We start from the raw sequence: 20,571 nt of genomic DNA on the forward strand, positions 1-20,571 counted from the left end.
CTACTGGGAACTATTTGTGTCCCTGGTCTACAAAATGCTGTTGCCTCCCTCATTTCTATTCTTCTAAAACCTTCCAAAGGTGAAGAAATAGGAAATTTAAAAAAATTAAAATAAAGAAGAAAGGGCATATAAACATACTATTTTCTGTTAGAACTGCATAAAAGCATCTACATCTTATACTTGTAAATAAAGCAGATGCTGGTAAGGAGCAAGAAAAGGGCCCTGTTTTTCTATTTGTTCCATGTGAGACGGGGCACAGCATTAACATGGGACTAAGCTGTAGCAGTCTATAGTAAGAGACACGCTGGGATACAAAATCCTTGAAATTCATAATTACAAATAGTTTTATTTGATGCATACAATTTAATTTTGTACATTATTTCATATTTTAAGTGCTTTGTAAAGCCTATGTAAAAATTTACTTAAAAGGAATTTTAAGCCTAAATTTGTAATTAAACATTTATTCCCCCAATCATTTACACAGAGAGTTCTTTGCTACTCATGTAAATGTACTATCAAATCTGGTGTGTGTCTAAAGAATGATATTCACTTTCTGTCTACTGATTGGTTGAGTAAAGATTTTTAATTTTTATAAACAGTAAAAATTTAATAAATTTAATTATAAGTGTGAAAAGAGAGAGCATAATATACTTGTTAAATTTCTGCTTAACTTTTTGAAAAAGAAAGGTTTCTCTCTGTAACAGCATTTTCAGCTCTTGATTCATGGACAAGCAACATGAATAGCTGTTTTAGTGCAGAAGGAGGAATGAATTCACATGTGGGACAGTCCACAGACTCAGGATTATTAATGACTATCCTGGAAAAAGAGTGGACCCATAAGGAAAAAGAAAATATTCTACACAGCATATACTATGTTTCTATGTAGTAAGACATCTGGATCCTAGAAAAGTGCTTCTAGAATGCTTTAAATCCCTCTGAAAACGCTCATGGATCCCTAATTCGTTCCATATGCCCTTACCCACCACTCTGGTTTCCTACTCTTCTCTATCACCCGCATGTTCCTAACTACTGCTGTAGGATGAAGCTGAAAAAAGCCTAACAGGATGAATAAGAAGGAATGATGATAATGATAATGGAGAGACAGGGTAAAGTCTCTTAAAACAGCATTCTTGATAAACAGTGCGTGATCCATAAACACTGATCAGGAGTTGAACAGGTACCCTTCAAGGCAAACAGAAAAGGTAAGTGCTTGGTCAAGACTGCCTTAAATTTCTGGCTTTAATGTCCAGGCTTCTTTTAAGAAACATGAATCCAAAAAGAAATGACAATTTACAACATAACAGAGGACAGGTTGACTGACTTAATCTTTCTTTCCCTCTTTTTTCTCCCTGTCCCATTCATTGCCATGAGTGAACATCATTGATAGGAAAGATATTACATGGTATGTGGAGCATATTATGTAAATTTATAATCTCTACATTGTAAAAGTTAGAGCTAATAAATGGTATTTATTTAAATTTTCAAAAAGAATATTTATCACTCGGATTGTAAGAAATATAACCATACTAATCTTATAAACATTGAAATTATGGTTAATTTTTAAAATGCAATTTCAGTCAGAAAATTAAGATCTGAATCACCTAACATTTTAAAAACTGTTATGCAACATTTAAAATATATACAGTAAAAAACAGTATAACAAACACTCTTTGTATTTAACCAGCTTCAACAAGAAAGTGAACATGTGGTCAAACTTATTTCATTGACATCTTTATTCTACATTATATTCTCTATATTACTGGATTATTTTGAAGCAAACTGAAGACATCTTATTACTTCAGTAATAAATACTTGAAATGTATCTCTAAATATAGATACTTTAAAAAAGAACATAACCACAATAATATTATTACACCAAAAATTAACAGTAAAATTCTTAGTATCAACAAGTATCTAGTCAGTATTCATATTCCCTGTTTCAATTTAAAAACAGTTGGGTGGTTTAAATCAGGACCAAAACAAGGTCCATATGTTACATTTGGTTGCTATGTCTCTAAAAATCTTTTGATATATAGTTTTACCTCCCCCTCTCTTCTTTTTCCTATTTGAAATAATTTCATTTGCTCTGTAGAATTTTAGCCTGGTTCTAATGAATGTATCAGCACAGTATCAACTGACATGGTCCTCTGTCTCCTGTATTCCCCATAAACTGATATTAATATCTGGATGCTTAAATAATTGTAGGGCAAGAACATGTCATGGGTGACATTACATACTTCACATTGCATTGTATCAGGTGACTGTGATTTCTGGCTGTCTCCCTTTCTGTGATATTAACATAAGATAGATAAGTGGGTTCATGTCCTGTCAGCCTGATCCATTCATTGTAAAATTTCCCACTACATTTCCAGCTGATGATTTTAGTAGCCATTGGTGATCACTGGTTTGTCACTATTTTGTTAGTGGTTGCGAAGTTCTACCAAGTTAACTTCTAGACTTATTCTGATTAAACTACTTCATTCGGTAATATAATTTCTCCCTTTGTTTATGTTCATTTATGATATAATACTATTTCAGTTGTCATTTACAAATGTCTTTACTGAGAAGTATTTCGCTAATGTTCAGAAAACAGATATACTTCCGCATTTTGTACTTTGTAAGCATTAGTTCTTGTATTATGGTTGATAATTTTACTTGAATTTTCTCTGCAGCTGAAATAGCCCCATTGTTGATAATGTAACTAAATCTGGGAAGTAGATCAATCTTTAATTGACTTGGACTGAAGCAAAGACTACACGTCATAGGATCCTAACATAACTGGCTATTATTTTTCTCCGGAAAAAAAAAAAGTCTAGAATAAATACACAATACACACACACACACACACACACACACACACACACACACACACACTCAAGACATTCCTCCTTGGATTATAAGCAGTCTATTAATGCAAACCAAACATTTGACAGTGGTTAAAATGTGTAGTTATTTAATGGGAGTTTTTTTTAGCTGTGAAAATCTGTAGTCTACACACTTTTTCCTGCTTCAGTTTTAGAGTGTTTTTCTCCTATTTAATTGTGGAGTAACACAACAGCAGCATAGAAAAATCTATGCAAAAACAGATTAGATTGATTTGTTATTAAATAGATTGTGAAGCCTCAGGGAAGATAACTATAATAACAATTCAGACAATATAAAGTCTGGCAAACTTGTCATGTTTGTCCCCCACCCCTATCCCTCGGCAGACATGCCAATGTACATTTTTACGATAAGCTGATTAACTGCTGAAAACGCACTAATGGATGGCCCTCATTTTTACGTAGATAATCACATTTTCAGTTTCCTTTCCCATACATCACTGGATTAGAGCTGTGTAGGGTAGTTCTTTGAAGGGTTAAGGAAACCTAGATAGCATGTGTTTGGAGGGGTGCAGTGCCAAGAAGGAGGTAAATGGAGTACTGAAGTCTTCCCACCCACTTGACACTCCAATAGTAAAGCAAGAGAAAAACAGTATCTTTAGGGGAAAATGTTAGCCTCATGTTAGATTCAGGTGTACAATAAATAAAACCAAATCAAAGCAAAACACACCACCACCTCCAAGACCAAAAATGAAACCCTACTGAAGAGTAAGAGGATAACATGCACAAAACATTTACTATCAAACTGCAAATTACATAATAGATGTTCAACTGCTGCTGTTCTCTTTCCTACACTATAATTATAGAAAGGGATTTTTACCTAAGGATATGATAATCAAAGATACCAAGGTAAGGCATCCTGGGACAGAGCTAGGAGAACCAGTGCAACCTCATCAACAGCATTCTTCACAAAATTAAAAATAATAAAATACAGGCATACATTTTATGCTGCTGGGAAGACACTTCATCATCTGGTTTAGTTATGGACAATGGTCCCTTGCTGATAGAAGGCAAATTTCTAAGCTTGTATCTTTGTAGCTCTGGAAAACAGGAAAAGCTAAGTATTTAGTGAATGAATTTAGAAAAGGCATTATAAATATTTGCAGAAAAAAATAAATGCAGAGTCTCTATAGAAAATGTGGAAATAGAAACTGAGAGTAATAGTAGTTGGGCTTTCACCTACCCTAAGTGGCAGGTTTGGATAATTTGAGATTTATTATTATATTATATATAGAAAGAAAGTTATTTCTTCCACAAACATGTCAATGTACTAAAATGTTCATATTCTTAAAATAGATCAATATGGTGTACTTTGTTCTACAATGTACTAGGATCTGTACTATTTTAAGAAATATATCCCAGAGTTATTTTAGCTTTAAAAAACTAATGATAGAACCAAAAATAAAAAGCCAAATTATTCATTAGAAAAATGAGCAAACAACATGAACAGCCGGAGGACACTCAAATGGACCATAGCATATGAAAACATATTCAATCCTAACAGTAATTGAGAAAATGCAAAGTTAAACGAGATAACATTAGTTTGGCAAAAATTAAAGAGCCCGTTCAATATTAAATATTGGCAGAAAGAAAGAAGGAAAGAAAGCAAGCAAGCAAGAGAAAATGAACCGGGAACTTTTTTACACTGCTCAAGGGGGTGCAACTGTTGACCTACTTCAGAAAGCTGCTTCAAACCAGCAAGATCTAGAAAAATTAAAAATGTACATTCATTATGATTCAAATAATCTACTTCTCATTATATATTTTCCAGAATTTTACACATGTGAACCAGGATATATGTTCAAAAATGTTCACTTCCAATATTGTAAAACTCCAACAATGGAATGGCTAAACAGTTTAATGTCTATTATATAAATATACAAGAGCAGTTAAAAGAATGAACTAGATTTACACATTTCAATGTGGCTGGATCCCAAATGGAAAAAATCAAGGTGCACAATGGCACATAAACTACACCTACCATCTTTGATGTAAAAAAAAAAAAAAGCAACACAAAATATTGGTTACACAGGTGTTAATATATATGTATATAATATGTAAGTACTGTATATGTATTGACATAAAAGTATGCAAAGTAAATTGAAACATTACACACTAGTGGTTAGCTATGGGGAAGAGAAAATGTGGCAAAGGGGACTTGAATTTTATGTTTAATATTTTTTATAAAAAATGAATTTTTAATAATTTTTAATTACAGGATGTGAGTACTTACATTTTCATTTTATTCTCTGTATTTACAATTTTTAACATTTCTCAAAATAAAGAAGATTTTAAAACATAGATAAGGGAAAATAATAATAGTAATAAGAAAATACAGGATTTAAGAGCATTGTTGCTTTTATGAGATAGTAAATGTAATTACTAATTCCTACAAAGCAGCGAAGGCAAATTTGTTCAAGCATCTTGAAATATCCTGTATAACCTATTAAAGTACTTTATCAATATGTACACATAATTTCAAAAACTCTAATGGTGAAGAGTAAGGGCTAATATTATAATTCTTATTTTGATTCAATAATTCAATACTGTTAAATAATTTAATAATATAATTATAGAAAGCAAACTATGAAAAATTACAGAAAACGAAATACTGTTTTAACTAAAATTGTTCTTTAAAAGATAATTAAATAATGGCATGATATACATATTTTAGATGTATGGGCCTCTGAATTTTTAAAAGTATTAGAAAAATTAATACAGCTGAGGTGCCTCCATTTTAACCACATATATTGAAATAGTCTTAAAATAATCTGAAACATTTATGCTATTAACCTGATCTTTTTTGTGGTTCTTCCTAACCACATTATCCATTTAACACTTAAAATGCTCAGTCTAAGAGACAGGTAATTTATTTTGGAATACTTATTTGCTGTGATTAAAACATTTTGTAGTAAAATATTCTAGGTTCAAAAAAGATTCTATTACTCATAAAAGGTATCTTGTTTAAAATTCTTCATGGTGATATTTTTAGCTCAAAATGCGTTAGCTTACTGCAATACTGGTTGAAATACCTTGGGGTCACATGTCCTAGGCAAGACTCAGTTATACTAGTTTAATTCACATGTGTAGAGATATTTGTCATTTGGATTTGTATGTCCCAGTTGAAACTGGCTTGTGACTGGAATGGCAATGAGATATCATAATTAAAAACGCCTTCTGGAAGAACTGTGGTTGAGCAAACTGCTCTGGATAAACAACTTCTGTAGAGCTGCAGGTCAGCTTTGACTCATTTGGTATCTTTCGGATGTGGAACTCTTTACTGTGTTTACAATAGGAGTTGTATCACAAAAGTGCAGTGTTACCAAATTTGCTCATAAGAGCATCAATTTAATAAATATTCACCATAGAGATCCCGAGGGTTTCCGGTAATTATATTCAAATATTAAACAGTTTATTCTTCATTTAGTCTGAATTAGAAATGAAGTTAGGGAGCTTTAGAATATTTGACCATTAAGAGAGTCACTAGTGACCAAATACACTAAAAAATTAAAACTAAATCATTACAGACAACTAACCCACCAATAAACAAGCATTTATTAAAACAGGAAGCAAAGGAGAAAGGAAAGGAGGCAAGCCCACATGAGAGACTGGGAGGATGGGTGGACAGGCCAAGGGGAATCTCCCTTTGCTCCTGCCTCTCCCAACTTAAGAATGTTTAGAGCAAAGCTCTTGATATTTTTCCCTCTTAAAATTTAATACCCAGCAGCACTATTCGTAACAGCCAAAAAGTGAAAACAACCCAAATGTACAACTGATGAATAATAAATAAAATGTGGCATAGATACATGATGGAAGATTATTTGGAAATAAAAAAAGATGAAGTACCAATACATGCCACAACATGGAGGAACCTTGAAAATTTCATGCAAAGTGAAAAATGCCAGACAAAAAAGACCACAAATTGTTATGCTATCATTTATTAGAAATGTTGAGAATAGGCAAATCCATAGATACAGAGTGTAGATTAGTGTGGTTCTCTGAGGACAGAGAAAAGGAAAAAAGGGGGAGGCTAGAGGGTTTTTTTTTTTTTTTTTGGAATGATAAAAATGTTTTAAAATTAAGTAGTGGTGATGGTTGCACAACTCTGAATATACTTAAAAACACTGAATTGAACACTTCAAAAGTATGGATTTTATGGTATGTGAAATGTATCCCAATAAAATAGTTATTTTATAAAAAGCACTCTCAGGTTTTGCCTGGTGAGAACACTGAAGGTCAAAGGGACAGAACTTTCTCAAACATCCTCCTGAAGTGGTATATTAAATAAGTAATAAACTGTTAAAGCACACACATTCAATCTATTCAAAGATTCTTCATTTTCTAGAGAATACATTATTTGAAGAGTTTGATTTCTCAGTGACTTAAAAATATTCACTGAAGAAAAGATTTGAACCACAAAAAGGTCTTTTATGCTGCTGTTAGCTCTAAAATATTTTTAGGATTTTTAGCAGTATCAATTGAAACCTGATGGGCATCTGCAGATGACCCGATCAAGTGTAAACAATAAAAAATCTGAATGGCAGTAGGGAATCAAATCTTTTCATCAAAAAAATAACAGTTCTTTCCTTAAGTGGTAGTAAGAACACTATTTGTCAAAACTGTATGACCTTTTTGAAATCACAAAGAATTCTATTTTAGCAGGGCTTTAAACTAACTGAAAAAGGGGAGATAATCTTAGGAAGACTTTGAAGTTATTTAACTTCAACATTGCCACCCATTTTCCTAATACCAGCAACAGCCAGCCAAAGAATGAACAATGTGAAGGGACCAAATGCTTCTGAACAGGATAATCAAATTTCAAAATCATTTGCGAAAAGCAAAAATGAAAATCTAAACTGTGCTTTACTTCCAAAAGTTGCCATTAATATTTTCTACAATTATTAAAAGGCTCAATTTTTAAATATATATTTTTTACTTCAATATAAATCAAAACTTAGGGCTTTGTTTTAGTAAGGAGACAAAGTACGATTTGTAAAATCAAATATTTGGAAGCAGTTTATGATGTACAAAGAAATAAACTTTCTCTTTCACTGTTTACAATTTATCATGAAGTAAATAAAAAACAAAGAATAGATAACCAAGATGAGTTTTTGGGAAACAGTAACATTCCAAGTCTGTTGTCAAGAACAGTTATAGTTTTGAAATTCTTTACTATAAAATTTCAGGGATAGTTTCTGGAATTCTAAGATGATCATATTTCATTTATGAAATCTTCAATTCTAACTATATACTTTTAATCCTTCTAGTTTTTATTGTTTAAATTTTTTGTAGAGACAGGGTCTCACTATGTTGGCCAGGCTAGTTTCAAACTCCTGGCCTCAAGTGATCCTCCTGCTTCAGACTCCCAAAGTGCTAGGACTAAAGGCATGAGCCACTGTGCCTGGCCTATCCTTCCAGTTTTGCTACACAACAAGCTGAACCACTAGTGTAACTTCTCTGCTTGCATGAAATGTGAACACAGACCGTACACTGTATACCGGAACGATGAATTTATCTTGCAGTATTTCTCCTGGCTGAGTCTTCCACTAGTATGCACTTGCCATTGGAAGGCTGCACTGGTCCCTAACCTACTGAGTTAGCATCCCTAGGACCCAAGCTATTCAGCACTTGCGAATTCGGCTGGCACGTGGAAACCATTAAATTTGGTGTATGTGCTTGGCTGAGAAGCCAACGGGGCAAAGCTACCATCTGTGGGATTATGACTGAACACCTCTAAGTCAGAATCCCACCCAGGCAGAACCATACAGCAGGGCCACAGACCCTCGGTTGGCCTCAGAGCCGGAGCCTTGGTTGGCCTCGAATCACTGGTCCCCTGCCGTCCCCACCAGCAGGCCACTCGGACGCGCGCTGGGACCCCAGTGTGGAGAGCCCCTGGTCCTGGGAAACGGAGTGCGGCCAGAAAGGCGGCTGCCCCCTTACCCGTCATGTAACGCTTGTTGGGAACCTGGCGCTAAACCATTTGTAGATGACCTGTTTCTGGGTTGGGTTTCATCTGTAGCAGAGCACCTCCCTCGCTGTGATCTATTGAAAGTCTGCCCTCGACACAAGGGTTTATTAAAAAAAAACCCAGAAAATATAAAAATATAAGAAACAAACAAAACATTAAAAAAAGGTTGTTTGAAGAATACCTTGGCATACCAAAGTGGGACTTTAGGAACAAGATAAAAAGTCACCTGTGGGGAATTACCTCAAAATTAAATTAAAAAAATTTTTTTTAAGAGAAAGAAATACAGCAAACTTTTGAAAGTGGTTGCCTCTTTTTTAGGGGGTTCATGAAAATGTTCTATATGTCAATTGTGGTGGTGGTGGTCGTCACACAACTGTATACCAAAAGTGCTAGTAAAGGATTGTAAAACTATACTACAAAGGGCTGAATTTTACGGTAAGTAAATCACACTTCAATAAAGTTGACTTAAAATGTATAGTAGTTATCTCTGAATGGTAGAATCATGAATTTTTCTCTTTATACTTTCCTGAACTTTACAACTTGTCTAAAAGGAATGTCATTTAACTCCACAATCAATAAAATACAGAGTTAAGAATACGGTCTTGTCTACACCATTGCCTGCTTCAGTGTCCTTGGAGTGGAGGCATAAGGGGAAGTCCTAGGGGGAGTAGATGGGTACAGAATCCAAGTGAGCCCTGCAATGTGGGCTATTGCACCCTTTTACTCTCACTGTATCCAGTGAAATCTCAACCCGACTAATGTGAAAATGATACCCCATCAATGATATTGCAGGGAATAAAAGAACAAGTCCCATGCTCATCAAAATTTGGATTTGAAGGATGTTGCTTAGCCCGTGGGAGACATGAGACTTAAAGGACATATTTCCCTCTGAGGATTCTGGGCTGTGAGATTTCCTGAGATGAGCTGGGAGTCATTTCTGTTGCTAAGATGTATACACTATGCACCTGCACAATGACAAGCAACACAGGCCATCTCACATCTCAGCACTCATTGCCATCCATGATTCTAAAAGGCTCTACAGACAGAAATAGTCATGGTAGGCTGCCTGCTTAGTGGACCTAAAATTGATTCATCCATCTACATATGCTAAGTATTATCCTGGAGCCAAGCTGTAGTGTCAGAATTGAACCCCTGGAGAATTACTTTTAGTTAAGGTGCTATTCCATCCATTTATATTCCATTTAACAATGGAAGAAAGAGCCCTATGAGCTTGTTTTTGTAATTTACTGGAAAGAGACTACTGAGGACATTGCTTGCCTCATCATACAGCAGTATGTTAATGGGGACACACGGGAGAAACCACTTAGGTCTCAGCCCCAGGAATGGTGGATCCTCCTGAGCAACCTAGTTTGTTTTTCTCTTACAGACACGTGAATTGTGGAATTCATTAGCATTTCTGTCTTTAGCATGGCTATCAGGTCACTCAGAGCGAACGTGGCATGGAAGGTTACAACATACATTTTGTGTACTAGTTGAACCTTGGCTTCATCTTATTTTTCTAAATTTTACTTTCTTTTTGCCCTAATTTCCCAAATTTTAAATTTTGTATTTTGAAAGGTGTTTCAAATACTTTTGTATAAGGTGAAATATTGAATGCATAAGTAACTATAGCATATTCAGAACAAATGCAGAAAAGTTTTTTCTTCCCTATTAACTGGTTCCTTTCAATGAGGTGAAATATAACTATACGTTACTCAATATAAATGCAGACAAACCATAACTTCTTTATTAATTCATTCCAAAACCAAACTTCAATAAGGTAAAATATTAAATACACAGATAATATTACCTGCATAGATAACTTTAGTGTACTTGGTACAAATGAAGAAAGGCTACAACTGCTCTATTAAATGAGGCCATAACCCACCTTCAGGGCTTTTCAAGGTTGCAGTGATTATTTCTGGTCTGATATATCATCTCTTGATACAGGCTTCATCAACTCCAGATGAAAGTTCATTATAATACATTGATAGTGCTAGTTTTATTAATTTTGAAGAAGTAAATAAAACCAATGGAAAAGTCATCAGAAATGAGGTTTTTACCTTGTTTGGAAGACTACTAATTCTAACAAGTCATTAATAGAAAAACTAAGGAATTTTATCTTAAGATTTTCAAAATGTTCTCAAGAAGGCATACTGCAAGTAAACTGCCAATGATTTTTTTTTTTTTTTTTTTTGAGACGGAGTCTCGCTCTCTCACCCAGGCTGGAGTGCAGTGGCGGAATCTCGGCTCACTGCAAGCTCCGCCTCCCGGGTTCACGCCATTCTCCTGGCTCAGCCTCTCTGAGTAGCTGGGACTACAGGCGCCCGCCACCATGCCCGGCTAATTTTTTTGTATCTTTAGTAGAGACGGGGTTTCACCGTGGTCTCGATCTCCTGACCTCGTGATCTGCCCGCCTCGGCCTCCCAAAGTGCTGGGATTACAAGCGTGAGCCACCGCGCCAATGATTATTATGCAGTTCACCTTTTTGGGACATTTCCTGATAGGTGCAAATGTATGCAGAGGACTAGTTTCTACCTATAAAATGGAAACATCTTCTGGCATGGGTTAAAAATGAATCTTTGATCCTACAAGTGTGAGGGAACCGAACTACTCACTATTAGAGCCACTCATTCGGGGAAGAGGATTCCACAGTTTATCACAGCATAAGCGTCATTAAACAGGCATTAAACATGACCTCATGCCACTGCCACATCCTTCTTCACAGGGTGAGGCCAATAATGACAAAAACTTTGGATGGGTGAAAAGGTAAATAAAAACAAATGCTTTTCATTTTCCTGTGAGTCATTAGTGTCATCTTTGGACCAGGAAAATTAAGAAAATCTTACAGATCACCTTACCAACTATGCCACAGCATCCAAATCAAACACTAGGAAAGGTAACTGGTGATCAAATCCCCCATTTTACTGATTAAACTCATTTCATGCAAGAACGAACTGAATCAAACAGAAGCTTGATGGCCCAAAGCAACAATTCCACTTTTAATTGTTATTTTTTAGCAAATCGGAAATGGCATACAGGAAAGGGGGCCTGGGTCTAAGAGCTAATTTCTGTTCTTCTCTGTATCCCTTAGATTCTGGTTCCAAGACTGGCAATTGAAACACACTGGAGATGCAAGGGGGATCTCTCAAGTGACACAATAAAAAACCTTAGCTCCCCTAATGGCAAAGCACCTTTACATGATGTGCCCGAAGCACCCTGGACTTAAGGTTCATTATCCATTCAGTGATCATTTGGCTGGGTGCCCACTTGCTGAGCGCCAGGCTCTGTGCCAGGGCCATGGGGGTGGAATGGGCCTTACTACCTGTTGAGCAGCTAACATGCACAGGGAAACAGTGATGGGAATTCAGATGAGGGAGGTGACTTTTCCTGAGAAACTTGAGAAAGGCTGTAAAGAAGGGTAAGCATTTAGTTGGGATATCAAGAATACACGGGAATTCAACATGAGAAGAAAGTAGGGCAATCCAAGTGGATCAATTACCATTCCAACCACAGCTCAGAGATCACTGAATGAAGAAACCCACCTTACTCATAACCCTTAAAATTTCATAATAGATTCCTATCTGGCTGCCTGGCCTCTTTATTCTGTTTTACACACTGCACTCTCAAAAAAGGAAAACTTCTAATAACCATCACCACCACCAATAACAACTTTCAGTAGGTCTCCTTTAAAGATCTAATAAAGTTCTTCACAATTAAATGCCAGCTTCACCTTTCCAATTTCATAAACCAGTAGGTCCTTTTAGGACATATCCTGGACACTGAGCCTCTTAGTGCTCAGGACAACTGTAATGTGGGGCCATATATGCCTTTGTGCACATTTTCCTCCTTTCCCTGGTCAACCCCACTCCCATTTCTGCATGACCCATTCATTCACCCGACATTCACTAGTGGTGCCACAGTCACATGCCAGGCACAAATGCCAGGCAGTGAGAACCAGACAGGAACCACAAAAACAGTCACTGACAGAAACTACTACCCACAATATGTATTTTACTTAGAGATTTTTAAAAAACATATGGAATTAGCCAATGAATGATATAACCTTAAAATTACTTAACATTTTAAAATTCACAAGTCCAGAACATAATCTAATAGCCATGCATATATCAACCACTCCCTCATTTAACAGTTGTTAACATTTTGTTATATTTTCTCCACATGGCTCTTGAATAAAATGCTACAGATTTGGCAAAAGCCTAATTCCTAGTATCGTCCTCCTTTCTTCCTTTCTAGAGGTTCCACTATCTTAAATTGGTGTCATTCCAAAGTATTTTATAATTTTACTCCACATGCATACACTGACAAACAATACCAAGTACTATTTAATTATTATGCAGTATTGCTATATATATATATATTTAAATTGCTCATAGATTATATCCTCCTACAGCTATTCTTCTGCAACTTACAGCTTTTCAAGTCTGTTTTGCAAACACGTCTATGTTGATACACGTAGATCTAGTTATTTCATTTTAACTGCTCTAGAGTTTCATTTTAACTGCTTTAGAGTGTACCTATTAACAGTTTATTTTCCATTTCCATCCTGATGAATAAGTATGTTCTTTGTAATTTTTTACTTTTGCAAATGATGCTGCAATGAGCATGCTTTGTATCTATTTTACGGTGCACACCTGTCAGACTTCCTCCAATGGTACCCAGTTCTTGGACTGTGAAACCCTACTCTTTTGCTCACTGATTCTCTCACTCATGGTCAGGTTTTTTTATGATATGTATTTCGATGCATTTTTTTTTTTTTTTACAAAATCAGAACTAATTTAGAAATACATGATGAACAAAGCACAGTGTGAAACTGTCCTTCCTACCCTCTTCAATACATCTTTTCTTATTTTTGTGCTACACTCAGGTGCTGTAATCTCTCGTCTGGATTCCTTAGCTCTAGTGAAGGTATTTGTGTGTGTGAATGGTTGTTCAAATTGATGTTTCTGTGAGAGGATGAGCACTGACAAGTCCTATTCTGTCATCTTGCTGATGTCACTCAGAAATTTGTGTTTTATACTATCTCACTGTGAGCTCATCTTTAGTGGTGCCATTTGCTTACTGGGGACCCCTGAGCAATGTGGATTGTTACATTTGGGCTCCAAACCCACATATGATAGAAGCCTGGGGTTTGCTAATCGTGGGGTCCTTTAAAGGACATGGCTTAGTGCAGTGATCTTAAGTTCAAACATACCATCTTGAGCACACACAAGACTTCATTCTTTGGCTCCTATATGGGTATAAAACCCACCTCTAGTGCTTACTTTGAGGTTTGACAACTGTTCTCACATCTCCTACAGAGGTAGCTCAAGCTTCTGGCTCTGGTTTTCAGTGCTCTTTCTAGTTTCAATATCTGGGGATTTTCCCTCCTCTTGTGCCATTTCCTCTAGGTATTGGTCTTTATTATTGATATACCAAGTATTACTAGGAGTTTATCAAGAGAATTTCTATTTTAATTTAGTTAGTAATATTGCCAGAATAAGAAGTACTAACAGAATTCTGTTAAATGTTGAATTACTTTTCTAGTAAAATATAATTCTGCTTAGAAAAACAAAACCAGTTGGTTCATACCTTTTATAAACATATAATACCATATTATTGAGTTTGTGAATTGTTCTTTTTGGTGCTAAAGATATGGATAATTTCTAAAAAATATAACAGAGAATTAAAGCTAATTTTTGTTTTCACAGTTTTAACTTCCTTAACAAATTATTTCATTGGGTATTGCAAAGTCTGAGTTAGAAATTTCTAATTTATTATTTTATACCTTGCTTATAATTCTCTTTCTATAAAAATCTTCCTGGATATTTATAAAATAATTACATAATCTTATATTTGTTTTGTAAAAGTTTTGACGACCTTTACTTATATACTTTATGCCTTACCAAGCATATCAATATACACAACTATTAAGAGAGATGAAAAATTCATATTACTACAACTTACCAGCCCAATAGTTTAATGTTCATACCAACAATCAGTTAGAAACAAGACAGCATTCTATTCACTAAGAAGTTTTTTTGCCCATGAGTAACACAAGATACTGAAAAGTAGAATAATTATGAGGTTAGAAATAACTGAGAGAAAAGTTATTGCAGGCATGTCTACCTAAGTGTAAGCAGATCAAACTTAAAACTGCAAGCAATGAAAGCATTTTACAGTAGGCTTTATAGAAATATGTAATTATTAAGAAAGAAATCTCTAGGTAGGATAAGCAGTGATTTAACTATTTAGAACATGTAATTTTTACAGGAATGATGCTTTTAAATAGCATAAGTGGTATTTAAATAAAAAATAACAATCATGATTATGTTTTTATAGTAATGCACTCATTTAGTATTTACTATATGTAAGTACAGTAAATTATTCCATATAGTAATTAGTTTGTGTGGTAGATTCATAGAGTTCTAGAAAAACCCAAAGTAAACTGAAGACATTTTTAAAAGTTAATGCAATCTTATTTAGAAATATTTCTTAGTTTTAAAAAAATCAATACCAGGTGTTCAAAGCACCAGCCAACTAGCTTTACCAAATAATTAGCAATTCATCACGACAACATCCATTAACTGTGTGTACCTATGAGGAATCTGAAGGCAGCACAGTAGCTTTTGCTACAGAAGCTTGCCAATGCTATAGAAAACATTTCAAGCACAGGACTGAAGGATTGCAAGAGGCTTCTCAAAATTAGAATAAATGGACATTTTTGGTTTCAAATTCTGGAAGGCAAGTTAACAGTAACAACACTAACAGAATCTTTTGCTGCACAGAGAACAACCTAATAAGGCATGTAACTTGAGTGTGCATAAAGATGGAGCCATTGGCCCTGTACCTGGTGCTGGCGATGCTTGGTGATTCTGCTCCAAGCCTACATCTTTCTAGCTGACTGGCAACAATCTGCCTTTCCACTTCCAGTTCTCGGGTGAGTCGTTGAAACTGAAGCTCCTGTGATTCAAGAAAATAAAAGGCATATAAGGCACCGAGGTATGCTGCTCAGGCAGATATATGAATTAATGTATGTCACAGGAAACATACGAACGTACCCATAACATAAAGCTATGGTGTGGCTTTGTGAAATGCAATTTGTGGATGAAATAAATGACCTATTGTTTCCTAGCTTTTTCAAATCTAAAGGCAATAGAATATCAGCCTTTGTTTGGCATAGAAAACATGTAGATCTTTATTTGCCTTTTCTGATTTTGGTTCTAACTGAGGTCTTTAAACAGTACTTCTGCTACAGTGCCTTATTAAAGTTAAGGCTTCCAGAGACCTTACTTAATGTATCTACATCAGAGACACAGCAAACAAGGCTAGTTTTTATATTTCTCATACTATATGTCAGCATAGTTTAAAAAAATATAAATCCCCATGATCAGAATCACTTTACCATGTTTGATATAGTCTTTTAATTAAGAAAAAAAATGATTCCAATGCCACAGAAAAAGTCTTGCCATATTTATCTATAATATAACCAACAAAAATTTGCTGTGTCCAAAAGCAATCATGTGCCACCGCGCAAAGGAGAGAAGGAACACAAGAAGTGAAAAAGACTAAGCCATAACATGGAATTTAAAATATATTCAAAAGCTGGAAGATTGTCTACAGAAATTATATTCTTGAATCTATGCTGCAAAGTGAAGGCAAACAAGTTCTATGAAAGGAGAGGATGTTTTAACTTTATTTGTATTTCTCTCATTGTTAGCTTGATGGGATTTTAATACGTAGAAAACATGTCATGTTATAAAATATCTAAAGATCAAGTACATTCCAAAGGTTTTAAGCCACAAATAGCATCTCAAGCTCCCCTGTGCCATACTGTCTCCTCACAAGTTTACTCAAAGCAAATGCTGAACTGTAAGTAGTTTAATTTGATGACTGCTAGTTCAAAATGCCAGACATATGAGTATTAAATCTAGAAACTATTCAGAAATAAAACAACCTAAAATATTATTTATGATTATATGTATACATTTGTTTGCCATTAAAAATTTTAATTGAAAAGTATATGAACTCCCTGTGAAATCAGGCAAACATGTAATTGCTTGACAGCACTGGCTCTGCAAATTCCACAAGCTATTCTTGGAATAATTTTTAAGAAACAGTCCCTAAACTCCTTACCACCTTCTGATACTGAGAATCCTTTCCTAATGATCCCAATTGGTGTGGCAGTATTGGACAGGGCCTAGATGAATAATAGCTGGCTCAATAATGCTGTACAATATGATCATAATCAGTAAGTGGGACAATGCCTGCCTCTGCCTAACAATTCCTGGGCTCTTAATAAATGTTCAGTAACAAAAGACTAGATAGACATAAATTGTTCAGCATTCAGTATCAGGCTAAGATAACCAATTTGAAAATACTATTATGCTTACCTCACACTTACTCTTTCTTTGCTCTTAAACAGCATCCTTTTTTTTTGTTGTTATAGACTTCTATTCGCTCACTTCATTTACTCACTTGTTATTATATGCATCTTTTCCCACAAGATTGCCTGGTAATATCAAGCTGGGCCAGGAAGGGACTACTCAGGAATCCCAAAATATTCCCCAAGCCATCACATTACCTTCATCCTCTGAGTTCAGTGGCTACTAGGGATTGAGGGCTGGAGTACTGTCCTCATTTTGGGATGGCCAAAAGTTACCATATCAGGTATAGTATGGTATGAAGATACATTGCAAATAAGAACATAGAAAAAAAATTCCATTCATAGAAACAAATTCCATTGTACAGGAATGAATTTTTATCATGTTTGTGGCTGCCTATGACCTTGTAAACAACCTTTCAAGGAAATGGCTGGGAAAGTTCCTGCTTGAAGGCAGAAGCTGGAATTTCCCATATTTCCTTCCCTCAAAAGCAGAGACAGGTGACTTTGGCTCTGCCAAGAAGGTACACTCATGCCAGGCTGTGATGCAGGTGCTGACACTGAGACTCTGACTCCAGTAAAGAGGACACTCATTTTCTCTCTCTATTGCCTTCTTGCTGTGCTTCCTGCATTAGGTCTGAAGGTCAAGTTCCTGACATGGAAACAACCTCCATACATAACTCTGTGTGTTTGGTGGCTATAACAATAGTTTCTTTATCCGATCAACATTGTGGCACAAATTTGGACACTGTTCCTGGAATCTTAGTCTCAAGTCTTGCTCTCCAGTACTTGTAACAAATGTGGGAATTCACTAATAATCCCTTAATGAATTCCTTTTCTGCTTAATTAGCCATGTTAGTTTCTGTATCTTACAACCAGAAACTTTGATCGACGTACCCACAGAAACAATTTACAATTGTTGAGTTGCTAGAAAGCCTATACATGCATGATGTAGCTACACTTTTTATTTAAAAGTAGGGCAATTCCTTTAACATTCTTATGGACTGAGTTAAGTCCACATTATATCCCTACTGGATGCAGAGCCCATAATACTGAACATCACTGGCTACTTTTATCAAAACCATTCAACCTATTACGTGCCCACAACTTCTCACAAGTAGTACTTCATTAAAGTGCCAAAAGCAGAATATCAAGAAGCTATAAAGCATTGAATTTGTAAAAGTTACTTAACACCTGTGAATGTTTACAAAGAAAAAAATATGCTTTCTTGCAAAACTATTACTATTACTCCTGCAGAATACAAGTTGAACACACGCACATGTGAATGGCACCAAGATGTATGAGTGGGATATCAATATTTGATAATTCATCTCTACTGGTGTCTTTGACTGACTGATGAGGACAGTATTATGCAGTCATATGAAAACACATCTAATAATTTCCAAAATAACACTCATTAAGATGATGATGCAGAGACAACATCTTTGAAGTTAAAAATTCTTATATTTTATCCTCTAAACAAAAAATGTGAAGAATGGTTCTTACATCAGTATCCCAAACTGGGAATCTTAATTATAGGGGGAGCTTATATTTGTTCTTTTGTGAGAAGAAAAAAGTTAATGTTAAAAGCACTTGTCAGTGATTCAGTGTATGAAAATTTCCTCGTAGAGCCTAGCAAACAAAACCACACGACTTTAGAAAGTCAAGGCTACTAATATGCTATAAAAATGGAATCTGTTCACATGTGTTACAAAGCTTTTCTTTGTATTTACTTCCTTCCTCTCAAGTAAGTATACTGATAAATATTCTTTGAGAGAGAGTTAAAGGAATAGACGAAAATAAAGTTGCACTTTCAGATGAGCCATATTTGGTAGACAGAGCTACACTGCCCAAGGAAGCCCAAGGAAAGGCTGGCTGCCCCATCTGCCAGCAGGTGGCCTGTGGTCATCAGCTCCTTCAGGGGTGTCTCAGCTGCAGACAGTCCCCTTGCCCATGGGCACACCCTCTGAGAAGCTTGCATTCAGGCACTGATCAAGGTAATTCTATGATAGATTTCTCTCTCCCAATTTAAAAATATTGTGAGACACTTCAAAAATACAAAAAATTATAGACAATAACACAATAAACTTCTGTGAATCTGACCAAGGTACAGCAAATCTTAATATTTTGCTACATTTGCTTCAGATGTTTTATGAAGTAAAATATTACAATTTTATTTTAAAATACAATAAAATCCCTTGGTTTCTCTTTCCTAGATCCTATTCTTCTCTTTTCTTCCCTCCCTAGATGGAATCATTACCCTAAATTTGGTGCTTAATATTCACATTTTATATTACTACTATTTACAGAGCCATAAATGGCAACAGATATAGCATTGTTTTGTATGTCCACACAATTTATGCAATTGGTATATTGCAGAGTTTTTTCAGATTGCTTTTACTGCAACATGATTTTGAGATTTATTAACATCACTACATGTAGATCTAGCTAATCTATTTTCACTGCCCAATAGTATTCCATTGCACGGCTATCACATAATGTCTTTATATGTTCTCATCATGAACCTTGGGTTGTTCCCAACTTTATGTAATCATAAACATTCTGTAAAATAAGCTTTCTTGTATAAACCATCTTGTGCACATGAACCATACTTCTCCAGGGCAAAGAGACCTAGAAGTGGAATTTTTTGGTCAAAAGGTACACACATCTTCAGTTTTGCTTGATAATGATTGTCAGGTTAGGTTACTTTTCAAAGTAGTTGTACTAATTTATGTTCCAGCCAGTAATAAATGAGAGTTTCAGCTTCTCCACATTCTCACTGACATCAGCTGGTATTTTGGGCCTTAAATTTCTCTTTTCTTTGGTAGTCTGATAGGCATAGAATGCTATTTTGCTTGTGTTTTATTTTGTATTTCCCTGATAACAAACACCTTTTTCCTATGTTTATTGACCATTTAAGTTTTTGAATCTCATAGGTATCATAACTACCGGGGAAAATGTCTTCCTCCTGCCAGCACCCAGGCCTGTCCTCTTCTGTGGGACAGATTTCTTACCAGTTTTAGTCAATGTTGTAGTTTTGGCAAGTTCTAGCTTTGGGCAAAGGATCTAATTTGAACCCTCACCTTAGGCTGTCCTCAAATGCCTGTGGCATGGAGCTGTCAAATGGCATGCTCAAGATCACCTAGATTTGCCAGATAACTTCAGGGTAAAAGCCAGGTTTATTGCTTAGGATTCTCATTTGGATTTTGGTTTTAGTTTTTGTGAATTATTTCTTTTCTTTCTAGCTTAGACTTGCTTTTAAAAAGACAATTCAAATATTTTAGTTAGTACGTTTAGTTTCTTTCAGGGGAAAGACTCGTTAGAATACCAATATCTAC

General features: G+C 35.3%; 1 protein-coding gene across 12 annotated transcripts in view; it reads right to left on the minus strand.

Moving 5' to 3' along the window:
- PKP4 (plakophilin 4) overlaps positions 1-20,571 on the minus strand; it is a 228,263-nt gene that overhangs the window by 87,928 nt on the left and 119,764 nt on the right. For 9 of the 12 annotated variants that reach the window (XM_012496517.2, XM_012496518.2, XM_003266146.3 and 6 more), the window contains one exon: positions 15,701-15,813. In XM_012496517.2, coding sequence (XP_012351971.1) covers positions 15,701-15,813 — 113 coding nt within the window. Of the gene's footprint in view, positions 1-3,822; positions 3,923-4,557; positions 4,587-14,817; positions 14,915-15,700; positions 15,814-20,571 lie in introns of all 12 variants that reach the window. The other 3 variants (XM_030797018.1, XM_030797017.1, XM_030797019.1) reach the window with 3 other exon arrangements.

This window comes from Nomascus leucogenys, chromosome 17, assembly GCF_006542625.1.
Source record: "Nomascus leucogenys isolate Asia chromosome 17, Asia_NLE_v1, whole genome shotgun sequence".
Taxonomy (NCBI): Eukaryota; Metazoa; Chordata; class Mammalia; order Primates; family Hylobatidae; genus Nomascus; species Nomascus leucogenys.